The sequence below is a fragment of the Panthera leo genome, chromosome A3 (assembly GCF_018350215.1).
Source record: "Panthera leo isolate Ple1 chromosome A3, P.leo_Ple1_pat1.1, whole genome shotgun sequence".
Classification (NCBI taxonomy): Eukaryota; Metazoa; Chordata; class Mammalia; order Carnivora; family Felidae; genus Panthera; species Panthera leo.
The window spans coordinates 11,040,151-11,056,370 of record NC_056681.1 but is presented as its reverse complement, the minus strand read 5'-3'; the positions used below and the strand labels follow the sequence as shown (position 1 = coordinate 11,056,370).

The window sequence follows — 16,220 nt, the reverse complement described above, 5'->3', positions numbered from 1 at the left end:
CTCCCCTTTTCCTTAAAGCTCAACCCTTATTTAGTGTTAGAATACGAAGCTCTGGGATTCATAAAACCGAATTAAGTGACATGTCCCACTGGAAAGCTTTTACACTCTAAGACTTCTGGTTAATACCTTTTAGAAGAAAACAACCAAGTAACTATACTATCAGATTTCTGACACAGAGTTGAAAAGTAGTAATTCCCTAAGTATATTCCGATGGACAAACAGATCAATAATTAGAGTTACAATCGCTACTGAAATAGGTTAATGGTAAAGTCCGCAGTGACAATCACTTCTCCCTGTGGGACAGGAACCACCACCTACACCACTCTCTCTGTCACATCTTCACCTGTTGAGTGCCTTGAACTACCTAATAGTGTTTTTAATTCCAATCTGTAAAAATTTAAGCTACACCTGTCACTGCCATCCTGACAAAGCCACCCTGCTCCACAGCGGTCGGATGATACCAACCTAGAAAAAAATACCCTCTCCAAAAAAATAAGAATTGTGACAGACACAAAAATAATGATGGATGACCTAGATGAACAGAATGTTGGAGGGAACATTTTAGAAACAGAAACAAAAGAGCCAAAGTACTTCTGTGAGGGAATGTTGATGCACACTGGGCCTCAGAACCTTTAAGTAACAAAATTTCCTCTTCTCACACTTGAAGTTTCTGTCCAATGACAAAAAAGACAAATTCTTCCCAGTTTTCCCTGCCACTTAGGAAATGGACATTTTCCACACCAGGTTGCTGCCTACGAAACAATGCATCATCATGAAAAAGCCTAGAGCTGACAAGGGGGTGTACCAAGGATGCTGTCGTTAAGTCCCCTCGGCCACTTACCTGATTTTTTGTGAGTGAAGGGTCCCATAGTCCTACATCCTCCCATGTAGTGTTTTTCAAATAAAAGTCATTAGGTTCAAACTGTTTAAAATCCTAGAAAACAGTGAAAGAAGTTTACAAAAACATCATGATACCAACTCTGGCCCAACCTGACTCCAATCCCATCTCTTAGCTAGAGCTGGGGAGACACACAGAAAAACCAACCCCACCAAGAACTAAAAGTGAGGAACGGTCAGGCTATTAGGAAATAGAAAAGGCACATGGAAGTTGCATTCAACATCTTCTAACAACCAAACATTCCCCTAAATGGTCAGCCAGGTTTCCAAGGAAACCAATTGAAGTTCTAATTAAGTAAAAAATTCAGCCACATATTAATACCAAAGCCCCTTTCATTAGAGTATTGTAACTCATCAATTGTAGTATTAAAATGGAATATAAACTAGCAATGTTTGCTTAAGGCACCATGGATGTGATACTCTGTTTCTGCAGGAAAAAAAAAGGGGGGGGAGGGGTTGGGGGGTGGGTAGAAATGGACTGGGAGGAAAACTCACGATTTCTGAACCCACAAAAGGAAGAAAGAAAGCTATTTGAAGAAAGTAAGCAGTATTGTGTTAAATTTATACTCTCCTATAAAAATTTAATGGCCCATTTTCCCCCCAGGCCAGGAAGATAGCAAAGTCTTAGGAGAAAATTCCTCTTGGCTCCTAAAAGGTTCACAGTTCCCTGTGGAAAAATCAAGTATGTATAAATTCCAGAGGATGTAATGGGCGTAGTAACAGGAGGAACACATCAAATGCAGGATAGGAAAGGTATCTTCACATTTGCATTTATTCTTATGCAGATTACCCAGCTGCGTGCAAAGTGGAAGCGGATGGACTGTTTCATTGGGCAGATCTACCTGAATTTGTGGGGTTGGAGAGGCAGTGAACTTCCACGCTTGGGGACAACGTAACTAGAGAAGCCCACTTTTGAGAAGCTTCAGTCTTCATCGTACACCCCTAGAGTATTACTCATGGGAATCCGGAAAAGAAAACCCGTTGTAGGAAGGAAATCACTTTTTAACTTTCAATTCCATCCAAACGTTTACTGAGTGCCTATTATGTACCCAGCACTGCGCTTGGTGCTGGCTATACGTGGATGGGCAAGGTAGTTCTGGTCCCTGGCCAGCTGGAACTTAAAGGCTAGAGGGGAAAACGGCTTTAAATATTTCAACCAGAGGCTTTGACCAACTAACCAGCAAGATCTGGAGCAAGGAGATCTGGAAAAGGAGGAGACCAGCACACTGGCTATCCCACAGGGCTGTTAAAAGCTCGTAGAATAAACAGGTTAGAAAAACAGTTTGCAAAAGTCCAAACTGTTACACAAGGGGAAGATAATCGTCTATGATGGGTCAAAAGGGCCAACGACTGCTCAAATCCTAAGGAAAGAGACAACAAGCACCCAAACCACCACGCCTCAACAATCAGAAGGTCAACCAGAACACTCAGGCATATCAGAATGAGAACAGGCTCTGGAGTCCCGCAGACAGACCCTGCCATACGCTCAGCTGTGAGGTGAACCTATTTCTTTACCGGTTCTTCATCTGAAAATTGGATGAGAATTCCTACATTTCCCCCAGGGGTTGTTCTAAGGATCTGGATTTAGAGACCATTTTAAAGCGCCTAGTAAACTATGTCCTCAATGGTAGAACTGCTTTTGCTTCATGATGCAAAGATGAAAAAGCCCATTTTAGGGAGAAGGGAACAAGTTTAGCCAACTGAGAAAGCTCTGGGGAAGCTAATGCTGCAGTTAAAATTCAGAATCCCAGCTAAGAATTAACCATCCTGGCTGCTGACACAAAGTAATGGATCAGAAGCTGAGTCATGTTAAAATTAAAAAATGGCATGCTACTTACTTCTATGTGTTCTTTACAGTATTCCAACCCAATGTCACTAAGTATTTTTTTCACAGTTTTCCGGGCTTTTCTTAAACTGCCAAGATTGTTGACAGGAAGTTGGAACATAGTTTCTATTGGAAAAAAAAATTTAAGTCAAGTCAAAACACGTACAACTTGTAATATTTCCTAGTTCCACTGATGGCAGGACCACAAACCCTGGCCCACTGACAAAGAAGGTGAGCAGACACCCTTACCTAGTCTGTTCGGATACTTAGAGCAGGCAGGCAAAATAAGTGCTCTGTGACCTTGTCTAACAGGACATTTTACATCATAGATGGACTAGGAGTCTAATCTGGCACAATTCTAGAGCTTAACTTCATCACCACACTGGTTTTCTTAAAGTGGAGAATTAGGTTAATAATACCAACCGATTATTTTAAAATTGAGTGTGAGTGCTTTTCTCCTTGTGATGTTGAGCCTCTGAAAATAGAAAAATGTTCACCATTCCAGCATCATTGCCACATAATTTTGAGTGCCAGGGAAAAGAAGTGTTTGTTTTCTGGGAACCGTCCTGCATGCTGCTATGATATTCTTAAAGAAATCTCCTTCAGTGTTTCCATATACTATCCCAACTACAGACACTAACGGCTGTGTAGCCTGCCCCCCAGCCAGCACCACACCTGGACAAAGGCACTCACTCATGGTGATGGGGAAAGCTAGGCACTCAGCATCAGAGCAGGTGCTGTGTTACAGATTTTAGGGGATCCTTTTGAAAAAGGAAAAGCCTATATATGTGTGAAGGAACTGAAAAATTATTTAAATGACCTAACACATTAAAGCAGAAATTTAGATCCACTTCACCAAGTTCCTTAAAAAACAAAAGTTAAGAAAATAAAATTAGTTATTTGTATGGCTTTCAACATGACCATTTATATTTTCCTATAAAATATGGTAAGAACTTATCTAGTAGTCCAAATGAATATTGTAGGATATCAAAGAGTTCCAAAACCCCAAACTAGAGGCAAACCTGAAAGCCAAAGCATCAGGAATTAAAAGTTTAATACATGCAAATCTGGGTTTCTAATTAATAAAGGCAGGTACTCTCTAACATCACTACCATTTTTAGCACGACCATAATCAACTAATCCAAATGTAATACAGTATCGTGTTGCCTCATTTATCATTCGAATCCAAAAATCAATATTGTGGACTATGAAAAATGGAAGTGTGTGAAGCCTACACCAAAGCAAATAGTAACTCCTAGAATTTGGTATGTCACCAGAACTTAGAAGTTTCAAAATATTCTACATGAAGTACTGAAGTGTAATTGAGGTCAAAAAAGCAAAGCACTTCACTAAAAAAACAAAAAAAAAAAATCAGCCTTCCCATGCTCAACACCAAACTCCTCTATCAGCTAAGAAGCATGAGTACGGTGCCCTCCACACTGTGCCCTCCACTAATCAGCCTAGTGGTTAACAGGGGACTCAGAAGTCACTTTGCATACAAATTAATGTGCACTCAAGACCAAATCCATTATTCCTTGTGGAAATTTTATTGCTAAATTGTTTTTAAATCATCTCTTTGAAACTTTTTAACTAGTTGCTCAATAAAACCATTCCCCAAACTAGGTCATTTGGAGAAAGCCACCTGATAGAAATGTTTCAGAAATAACAGAAAATGTAACAGGCTAATTCTGAAGAGCCCAGGCATCAAACAGATGCCCGTAAGCACCCAAGTCTGAGAAGGGACATTTTTGTTTATTCAATTCATAAACTCTGTGGGCCCAAACCCAGCAGTTCTTTCCGAACTTCCCTAGTCAGTCCTGCTTTACTTCAGAGGAGAGATGGGCCCAGAAGGCAGCCATTACTGGTCTCCCCTGCCTCCTGGATAGAAGCAGCTCAACATCTCAGCAAAACAAATGCCCAATGATCTGGAAATGTCGCCACCACCGAAGCCACCCACCTACACAGAAAACATCCAGGGGAGCTCAACTGCTGCAGAGGATAAAGGAAAACTCATTCTCCTAAGTGCCCACCCTTCACAGCAAGCAAAATTGTTTTAAGACCTCCAACTGAAGCACCTCACTGCATGGTAGGTACCCGACTTATAAACCTATAGGTCTGAAAAAGTGAGTATGCTCATAAAGGAGCTTAGCTACAAGAAACTTATAATTTATAAAACTTGGTATTTCAGCCATACAGTAAATCTCAAGTTTACTTAGGCTGAATTAAACAGATATATAGTGAACATTGCTTACCAGAAAATGTTGTACAAAAATGGTTTTTTTTAATGATTAGCAACTAGGAGGAGCCTAAGTTTACACTGAAAGATACAGAATACTCGGAGTTAAGATTCCTGGCATTTTGGGGGGGGAGGGGGGGTGGGTGCCTGGGTGGCTCAGTTAAGCGTCTGGCTCTTGATTTGGGCTCAGGTCATGATCTCACAGGTCGTGGGGACTGAGCCCCGTGTCGGGCTCAGCACGGAGTGCAGAGCCTGCTTGGTATTCTCTCGCCCCTCCTCCCAGTCATGCTCATGCCCTCTCAAAATAAACAATAAACTTTAAAAAATGCCAGTTGTTTTTTTCTCTTTTTTTTAAATTACCTGGGGAATCCTTTCTACCCCCTTCCCCAGATGGAGGTACCCTCCATGTATCTTGCTTATGGAGATCACTTACAAGATTATGTCCATCTGGAGCGAGAATAACACATTCATTCATCGTGTTAGCACTATCAAAAACATTTACAAAGACTCTTGTTTTTTAAGTAAAACACTGCACAAAACAGGCACACAGTGTAAGAATATAAGCAAAGAAGCCTCCCTCCTACTCCTGCCCTCCAGCAATGGAGCTCTCCTCCTTCCTATAGGGGCCACCGTTATGTCAAGCTTTTCTACAAGCCAAAGGTTCCAAAAGAACATTTCCAACAAACTCTTATCTGTGAATGTTAGGATTAGTATGGATGATAAGAAAAAGAACTCAAGAGCCCTATGTTGTTGTTTTCCCCAGCCTGTTGCTGTTAGGAAACAACTTCGGGGTGCCTTGAGTGGCTCCGCTCCGTCTGTTAAGGTGGGCTTCAGCTCAGGTCACGATCTCACGGTTCGTGGGTTCGGGCCCCGCATCCGGCTCTGGGCTAACAGTTCAGAGCCTGGACCCTGCTTCAAATTCTGTATCTTCCCCTCTCTCTGCTCCTCCCCTGCCTCTCAAAAATAAACATTAAAAAAACAAAAACAAAAAACAAAACAAAAAAACTCCAACTGCCGGCTTTAGGGTTCACCCATGTTATCTATTTGATTCATACTTTAAAACTTCTATAAGAGTAACTCCTGGCCTCCTCTGCACCCCTAAAAAGCCCTTTAAATTAGAAACCTGGACAAGGGGCCCATACCTTAAGTGACTGAGGGGCAGGAACAGAGTAAATAAGAAATCAACTGGGATTAAGGGCTGTTCCCTCACTTAGCTAAAAACAAAGTGTTTACAACAATTACTCTTAGGGAGGAAGATATCTTACAATGTTAAAATTGTCTGGTGATGGGCTTTCAAAGGAATGCAGGATAGTCTTCCTCTCCAGATTTGTCCCCACGTGGCTAGTTCTTTCTCTTGAACCTCCCTGGCCGTGAGGATGGCTATTTCACCAGGTCTGCACCATTATCTCAATACCAAGGAGAGCTCCCTTCAGTCATACCATAATCCTTTCAGCTCATGGCAAAAAAAGGGGATAATATCCAATATAATAGAATGGAACCACAGTTCACCTGTTTGTCACTTCAGAAAAGGGAGATGAACAGGACCTAGTCGTTCCCTTCAAAAATCCATCGTGTCTAAGGGACAGGACCTATAGAGCACACAGTAGGCACTCGGGCACTGGAATAAAAAAGATGGTTGTTTTTACCTGCTAACGTTCCCCCTTGGAGCCACCCCTGGTACAAATGATGTGCCATTAGGAGGCCCTTCCTCCATTAGAGCAGAGTGTGCAGGACTCAGGCACACCAATTAAGACTATTCTATCTCTACAGACACTGACTGGTAGAGTTACTTGGACATGTGCCCAAACAAGACTGACAGTGATGCTGAAAAGGATTCAGGACCTACTACTACATGCAGAAAGCAGAGGGAGGAAGGACACCTGTTCGACTTTTCCTAAACAAGAGCCAAGTACATGCCCATTTCTGCTTAAGCTTAGTTCATGTCCCTTGCAACCAAAAATCTTAGTAGACCACTGGGCAGTGGGACACAGAAGAGGAAGTGAGCAAGAGAAAAGATGAAGAACTTTATGCCAAGCAATTACATTTGTAAATTAAGTCTAGTAGGAAGAATAAGAGTTTGCCAGGAAGACAGTCATTCTGAAAGATGATGTGGCCCCTGGTTTCATTAAAACAAACACTGTATGAAAAGAATCACTTTCTAAATTCTAAAAGCTCAATGGCCTATTTATTTTTTATATTGATTTATTTTTTGAGAGAGCCTGTGAGGGAGGGAGGGGCAGAGAGGGAGGGAGGGGCAGAGAGGGAGGGAGGGGCAGAGAGAGAGAGACACTCAAGCAGGCTCTACAATGTCAGTGCAGAGCCCAACGCAGGGCTCAAACTCACGAACTGGGAGATCATGACCTGAGCCGAAGTCAAGAGCTGGATGCTTAACTGACTGGGCCACCCAGGTGCCCCTAAATGACCTATTAATAAGAGTTAACATTTCCAAGTATTTTATTAACAACTGAAAATAAGTAGCATTTGGGTAAGCATATGCCATCTGATGAACTAGACTTAAAATATCAATTTTTGAGAATGATTTAAATTCACTGCTGCTGAATGATTCAGCCACACTCCTTCCTATTGATCTTTGAGAATTATATCCACACCTACTGATTGGGGCCAACACATTAAAGTTCTAGTAATAATCCTGGCCAAACTCCTACTCATGCACTTTCTTAGAAAGCACGAGTCAGATGGCAGAAATGAAAATCTGAGCTAGAGATGAAATGAAAACACGTATTGAAGACTCACCAAATACATACTCCTTCTACCCCTCCATATACCAAAAACAAAAACACTTCTCTACTCCACATACCAAGAGAGTAAATGAGGCAGAGTGAGTGTGTCTCATGAGGACGTACCATCTATACAGGCTGAATCTGTACACAGGAAGGACAATACTACCTCACTGTGAACTTTCCTTAGGAGCAAAGAAGCCATTATCTGAGAAAAAGAATTATCCTTTAGGAAGCAAAATCTCTGCCGAAAGGCTTGAATCAAGCTAGGTGTCGTACTCAGGTTCTCCTGGGTTAGGAAGACGAACAGGAATCCGACAGACGGTGCTAGTTTATCTGGCTCAAGGCAAGGTTGGCAGGACCTGATGTACCAAGAGTCAATGAGGCTGGTCTATGTATGATAAGGTCCCTCACAAAGCCATCAGATCAAGGATAGCATCCTTTAGTCTCTGTTTTTAGGGGTACAAGAAAAGCAGAAAACATAACTGTGCCCACAGAAAGTTAAATCAAAAACAAAAAACCCAACCTTAAACCTTTGACCAGGCACAGATAATCAAACAAGCCAGAAGAAAAAAAAAAAAAGCCCCACATCAAACTTTTCCTTCAAGTGTGGATGTAACATGGGATTTTTCAGTATTACAATTCTTCATATTTTTATGTGCATTCTTATGTTTCCCAAGTTCTTAATAAGAACATATGGTGCTAATTTAACATGCCAGAAAATACGGAAGTAAATACTACAGCATGTCCTAGTTTCCATCACCCCCAAGTATAAGTGCAACTTTCTCGTATCTGGGAACCAAAATCTAAGCACATACCCGAATGACAACTAATGCATCAGTTATGTGAGTGATTATAACTTGTAATTATCTTAAGCAAATGTTTCTAACAATGCACTGAGAGCTAGCCAGGAATGGTTACTTCTTCCTGGTAACACCTAAACATAAGCTGCTTAGTCTAAAACCAGGGTTTTCAACACCCCCGACACCCCCTTTGAAGAGGAAACCCTGGTTTCTAAACAAATCTTAACTGAATTATAAAAAAGTAGAGGGACTCAGGTTGAAATGGGAAGAGAAAAAAGGAAAAGTCTGTTCCCGAGAATCTCCTTGAAATAGTTACTTGCCTAAACTGTTTCTAAAGCAAATATACATGCCAAGGTGGCAGTTGTGAAATGTAGAATCGGGACCTGGTGGGCAATCACCCAAAGCAAGAAGTTTGATGGCTACAGCAGAATTCCAGTAGTTTACTGAAAATCTCCGCTACCTAAAATTACAGTCTGATCAGAGTATGGTTATCAGAAGCCCACAATAAGCCTAAGGATTAAAGTACAGTTTATACTTTGATGTTGTCTTTTAAACCTTTCTACATCAAGCTGTAAAGAAAAATACACATCTGGGAAAATCTTTTACTGGGGGCTGGGGGTGGGATCAAAGGCCGGAAATTATGCCATTACTAGTGAAGAAAAATGGCAGTTGTTATTTTCTAAATTAATAAAGAATTAGGAAGACATTCAAACTACTACAATATAAACAATTACATTTTTGAAAACATCCTCAGTCCAAATTAACATGTAAGAAGAAATTCAGACCCTTGATATTAAGAAAACAAAGTATTCCAATGTTCTAAGGATTCAACTATTTATATAAAGATCTTATAACCCACATTGGGGTTTAAGGGTCAGATATATTTTAAGTTTAAATCGCTAACTAAATTTTATTTTTTAGGAAGCACAGACGTTTTAAGATTTTCATGAAATCTTCATGCTACCTATGATGTACTTTTTTTTTAAAACAGCTCTTGTGACATCTCTGTGGAAACATTTAGGACCCATTAAAATAAAAACTAGGCAGAAAGAAAAGATTTCCATATTTGTGCGCTCACTCTTCCTCTTACCACCTCCTCAGCAACATATTTAATACCAGTCGATATCACAGAGCATAACTGTGGTTATTGTAAAACACAGTTTCTTTTATAATCAGTTAAGTGCTTATCTTTCCTGATAATTCTGGGATCAGAAGCAGTGAACAGACACATCTTATTTGCTTTTAAGGGTGTCACTAAGTCCTACATTTAAACTAAACCAGTCGTAAAAAAGTTTGTATGTTTGTATTTTGAAAAATAAACCCTGTAAAAGCCTTTCTAGAACAACCTTCCAATGAGTGACAGTGTTGAGAGCCCAGAGCCTAACATTCAGTCTGGAAGCAATCACCCTGCTCAATCTTTTTTTTTTTAAAGCCACAGTCCTGAACAGAAGCAGCTAATCTTTCAATTTCCTATAAACTTGGGCAAAAGACCTTGCAGATGCCAGAGGCTCTTCATAGAAAGGCAGCTCTAATTATCATCTCTCTTTCTCAATCCCAAATACCAGAGAATGTAACTGATAATCCAGGAGCAGAATGCTCTTCTGGATTAGCAGATAAAACTGTGCAGCATGAGAGGTAAGAAAACAAAGTTTAGGCTCCCTTCTCCTTAATTAACAGAAATTGTGAAGTAGTGTTGAGGCCACAACAGGGGTTTATTAGGAAAGCCCAGGAGGATGAGAAAGAGAAATTACTTGGCAAATGAAGACACACTTGTACCAAAAACTAAATCTGAATAATGAATTATTTTGCTTAGGATAATCATGTTAGAACCCTGTTAATAAAGCAGCAGGCAGGAAATGTAACCAATTTCTGTTTTATTCTTATCCACTAACTGCATTGACTTTTACTATTCTCTGATAATAATAAATCCCAATGGAGTTAATCTTGTCAAATACAAAACTGCCTCCAGAAAAAGACATTTTGACGTTCTTCAAGTCTTAACCAAATCAATGATTAAATTCCTTAAGCTTTCATACTATTTTTTTGGTAAGTAGATGGCAACATGAGTATATTTATGCAAATATAGCATCCTGTACAACATTTGGTCATAGGAACACTTTTGGCCACTGTTGACGAACCATGGGTGAATCCCTCCCACAAGCAGCCCTGCTCTAAGATCATCTCTCTGCCTGATCACCTTGAGTGAGCACAGCACAGACCCTGCCAGGAAGCTTGTCCCACGCCGGAAAGCTCTGTCCACAAGCCTAGAGCTCTCAGTCCGGGTACAGAAATCTTTAATCCTCTAGCCACAGGGCAGCCTTCCACGTTTTTCAGACCCTTTCTCCTCCCAAATATTCCCCCTTCTCCAAGTTACCCACACTCAGTTCTTTTCACCATTGCTTCTGCTATCACAGAAGCCAATCTCCAGTGGACAGGCTCCAGTCTGTCAATGTCTTTGGTGCCCTGAATAAACTTATTCCAGATATGCTAAATCAGAAGGTCAAATGGGACAACACTTCTCTAGTTCTGGATGTTACTGGGGTTTTTTTTCAAATTTTATTATTTTTTTAAAAAGTAATCTCTCTGCCCAACACGGGGCTCAAATTCATGACCCTGAGATCAAGAGTCGCATGTTCCACTCACTGGGCATGCCCTGGATATTATTTTTAAATTAATGCTCCTGAAAGGTGTTATTTGTGTTGGTGGCAGCCACCTCACATGTGACGATTAACCAAGATTTTTTTTTTTTTTAAAATATGTGCTGCGTGTTTCAGTATTAGGTGGTTCAGTTGGTGAGAAAAAAAAAAATCTGTACTGAGTCCACGTCTGGTTTGAAGGGAAGTAATTATCAAGTCTTTAAGTATCTTTTCAAGTGAAGGGGCAAGAGTATTCCGATTCTAAAGTGGAACACTGTGAATCACTGAAAGAGCCTCAGGGTTGCCTAATCTAAACTCTTCTCATTTTACAGATTAGCAACTGAGGTGAAGCACCTGACCCAAGGGTGATCAGTTTGTCCGTGACAGAGCAGAGCCGGGTCTCAAGGTCATCTTCAGATCTAGGATGCAGCCCTCCTCCCATTACCCATTTGGACCAAGGTCTGATGTCTGACATTGGTAATAAACAAGAGCATGTCAAATAGATACATCTCCACGCGCCAAAACTTCAAAACTCAAGACTGAAATGACCTTATACAAGCTCAACTAAACTAGCTCAAGAGGTGAAACTGGGATTAAGAATTCGCACATATATCAGGTCAGATGGCCCCGTGAGATCCAGAGAACTGAAACAAGAACTGAGTTCTGAGACCACTTGCTCTAAAGTGCTCTTACCATCACCATGAATGCCAACTCACTAAACAGTCACGCTGGAAGGACATTTAAATCGTAATAATACCTTCAAAACGAAAACCACAACCTTTGTATCCCTAAGTAAAATGACAGCTTTTCAAAAACAGACGTATCCTATGTCTCTCTCTTACCACCTTCCAATTATCAATACTCGAACCATGCTACTCCAAAAACTGCTTGGGAAAGAAGAGGCTTTGGTGATCCTTTTTCTTTTTCTGGAGAACAGGGTTAGGCAGGAGGCTGGTCTGCTTTCAACTACCTCTTAGGCTGTTTTTGGCAAATAAAGTTCCATTCATTTTTGTTACAAAAGCAACCGGGAAATAAAAACATACATCCACATGAAAACCTATACCCGAAATGTTCTCACAGTAATTATTAGCACCCAAGGAGAAACAACCCAAATCTCCATTAACTGTTAAGTGGATAAATCAAATGTGGTATATTCATACAATGAAATGACTCGGCCATAAAAAAGTACTGATCTATGCTCCAACACAGATGAAACCTGAAAACGTCGTATGAAATATAATGTAAAAGAAGTGAAAGACGTCAGCTGCCAGAGGCCACTTGTTATATGATTCCATTTACACAAAAGGTGCAGAATAGGCAAATCTACAGAGACATAAAGAGTAAAGCTGCCAAAGGCTAGAGGAGTTGGGGGGAAGGTTGAAGGTGACTGCTAATGGGGACCCGGTTCTTTTGTGGGGTGATGGCTGCACAACTCTTTGAATATACAAAAAAAAATCATAGATTTCATGGGGCTGAATTGCATGGTGTAGGAGTTACATCTCAGTAAAACTGTGACAAAAGAAAAAGGCAACTGGAGCTAATGTAACAAAATGTAGAAAAGGCACGGAACACAAATAATCATACCCAAAGGCAAGGGTAACATTGGGTATATTTATCCTTCTGGATTTTTACACACACGCAATTTTTTTTTCTTCTTTTTTTTTTTTTTAACGTTTACTTATTTTTGAGACAGAGAGAGAGCATGAACAGGGGAGGGGCAGAGAGAGAGGGAGGCACAGAATCCGAAACAGGCTCCAGGCTCTGAGCTGTGAGCACAGAGCCCAACGCAGGGCTTGAACTCACGGACCGTGAGATCATGACCTGAGCCGAAGTCAGACGCTTAACCGACTGAGCCACCCAGGCGCCCCGCAATTTTTCTTTTAAAAGGAAATGCATCTATGCATCTCAAGCATTTAGTCATGCAGCAAGAAAAGCAATGCTGGCTGAGAGTTTTTAAATTTTTATTCTAAGAACTGTGCTTTCCTTCCAACAAGGTAAATGCTAGCACAAATGGCTCTTCTTCACATAAAACGTGGTTAGCCTGAAATGAACGGAGGTATGCTTCTATTTATTTAAAAACAATTTTTTTTATACCTTAACTAATGTCTCCACCCAACATGGGGCTCCAACTTACAACCTGAGATCTAGAGTTGCATGCTCCACCAACTGAGCCAGCCAGGCACTGGAGAGATGCTTTTAAACCAATTTATATTGTGTAAAAATACACGTAACAAAATTTACCATCTTAACCATTTTTAAGTATACAGTTCAGTGGTACTAAGCAGTCATAATACCATTTGACCATCACCACCACCCATCTCCGGAACTCTTTTCGTGATGCAAAAGTGAAACTCTATACATTAGGCAATTAACTCCCCATTTCACTCCCCTCTGCACCAGGCGACCACAATTCTACTGTCTCCATGATTTTGACTGCTAAGTACTTCACGTAAGTGGAATCACAAAGTCTTTTTGTGACTGGCTTTTCCTTTTGCACAATGTCTTCCAGGTTTGTACGTGTTAACCTGTATCCGAATTTCCTTCTTCAAAAAAAGTTTTTTTTTGTTTTTTGTTTTTTTAACGTTTATTCATTTTGAGAGACAGAGAGAGACCAAGCCCAAGTGAGGGAGGAGCAGAGAGACAGGGAGACACAGAATCCGAAGCAGGCTCCGGGCTCTGAGCTGTCAGCACAGAGCCCGACGCGGGGCTCGAACTCACCGCGAGATCATGACCTGAGCTGAAGTCAGACGCTCAACCGACTAAGCCACCCAGGTGCCCCCAAATGTCCTTCCTTTTAAAGGCTGAATGATATTCCATGCTATGTACGTGCCACATTTTGCAGTTGATGGGACACCTGCGTTGCTTCCACCTTTTAGCTACTATGAATACTGCTGTGAACATGGGTGTACAAGTATCTTTTCACACGGTAATTCTGTCTCCACAGCGGTTCTACCACTTCCATTCCCATCAACAGTGCACAATGCTTCCAATTTCTCCCCATCTTCACCAACATCTGTTAATTTTTTATCACAGCCCTCTTAATGCGTATGAGGTAGTATTTCATCGTAGATGTGATGTGCATTTCCTTAATGACCGTGAAGGGTACTGAGCATCTTCATGTGCTTACTGGCCACTTGTATGTCTTCTTTGCAGAAAGGTTTATTCAAGTCTTTGCCCATTTAAGATATGCTTTCACATGTAAAATATACTTGGGATTTCCAAGACTTAGAATTAAAAAATGAAAAATATCTTGTAAGTACCTTTTCAAAAATATTGACATGTTGAAATGACCATACTTTGGATTTACCAGGTTAAAAACACATTACAATTAATTTCATTTTTAAATTAAATGTTAACATTAAATGAAATTAAAAGTTAAAATGTGGCTACTGGAAACACAGACGAACCTTGAAGACATTAGGCTAACTGAAATAAGCTGGTTACAAAAGGACAAATACTGTGATTCTACTCATAGGAGATACTAAATGTCACTACTGGAAAATCTGAGGCAACAATGCTGAATATGGAACCAAATAAGGTTTGGTAATAATTTTATCAGCATGGACAGTCTGGTTCGAAATCAGAGGCATTTATCATTGATGAGTCTCTGCCAAAACTGTGAATATTAAGCATCTGTTAAGATTTCTTTGCACAGAACAGATCTTCTAGAGCAGGTCCTGGATGTACAGGAACGTTGAAGGCCTTTGTAAAATTCTGGACCTTTTGGACAGTATTAAATGAATGACTCTATGGTAACATACTAATGGTCCCCAACTGTTGAGTACTCAAAACAAATCTCAGTGAAGGGGTGCCTGGGTGGCTCAGCTGGTTAAACATCCGACTCTTGATTTTGGCTCAGGTCATGATCTCATGGGTTAGTGAGGTTGAGGCCCACATCTGGCTATCCACAGACAGTGCAGGCCTGCCTGGGATTCTCTCTCTGTCTCTCTGCCCCTCCCCTGCTTGTGCTCGTGCACTCGTTCTCAAAATAAATAAACTTAAAACATGTAGCAGTACAGAAAAGATTTTCAAAGATTTTCCATGTGTTAAATTTTTAAATGACTTTACATTTCTTTCAAATGGTTATAAAGGTAGAACTGCAAAAGGGGAGAGGTCCTAACAAAAATAAATTAGGAAGGCTTTTCAAAGGTGACACAGTGATGAAAATTTAAGTTTACTAAGTTTTGTTTTCTTCATGTGGTGTGGCTCACTAATATCAAACCACGAATCTAGTGGGAAAGAAACAGCCCCATTCACATTATCTTCAAAACTACAATTACACTGTGACTCAAATGTTTTATTTTAAATACTCATCACAGGCGAATTCAGAGTTAGTAAAACTATGACCTGAAATTATAATTGATACAGTGTGGTAAAGAGGTAGTCATGGCTGTAAATTACAATCACTATGAATCATTTTTTAGCAGAGACTGATCTTCCTGATCTCAACTGATGGACTTAAGAACCCTTAAAATATGCAAGACGACAAGGGTGCCATCTCAGTATCCAAAGCAAAGAAAGTCTATTGAAAAGATCTTGCTCGGTTTCTTCCCCTCTGCTAGATCTCTAGCAATCTACAATGGTGGCTGGCACATAGCAGGCACTCAACACACGTCGACGGAATGAACAGTCCCTGCCTAGAAAGGACTTACAGAGATGACACCCCATAAATACACACAGGAAAAGAAGCAAAGTGTCAGATGTGTGACAAACTAAATGCACTGAGGTTTCATAAAAGGGAGAATTCATTCGCAGCAGGGGAGCTCAGGAGAAGGTGGGAATAGAGGCTAAGCTGGGGCCACTAGGTTGAGAATCTGCATTCACTGCAAAAAAAAAAAAAAAAACAACAAACAAAAACAAACAAACAAACAAACCCTTGCTGGCACACAGTTCCAGAGGTGGGAAAGGAGTTTTAGGAAGTACTGCACAGAGTCCAGAATGGCTGATATGTCAAGCTTCTGAGTAATAATGAATGACAAGGTTGGAAGGGTAGGTCGGGGACAGGAAAGAAGCCTCGAGTGTGAAGCTAGAGTCTGCTGCTATGTCTGGCAGGCACCGAGACGCTGCAGATACTAAAGTAGAGAA

The 16,220-nt window shown here is 40.6% G+C and overlaps 1 protein-coding gene across 5 annotated transcripts in view; it reads right to left on the bottom strand.

Moving 5' to 3' along the window:
- LOC122215415 (activity dependent neuroprotector homeobox) overlaps positions 1-16,220 on the bottom strand; it is a 33,903-nt gene that overhangs the window by 5,126 nt on the left and 12,557 nt on the right. For all 5 annotated transcript variants that reach the window (XM_042930668.1, XM_042930666.1, XM_042930669.1 and 2 more), the window contains 2 exons: positions 2,736-2,848; positions 842-934 (listed from right to left, as the gene is read on the bottom strand). In XM_042930668.1, coding sequence (XP_042786602.1) covers positions 842-934; positions 2,736-2,843 — 201 coding nt within the window. In that variant the 5' untranslated portion in view covers positions 2,844-2,848. The remainder of the gene's footprint in view (positions 1-841; positions 935-2,735; positions 2,849-16,220) is intronic.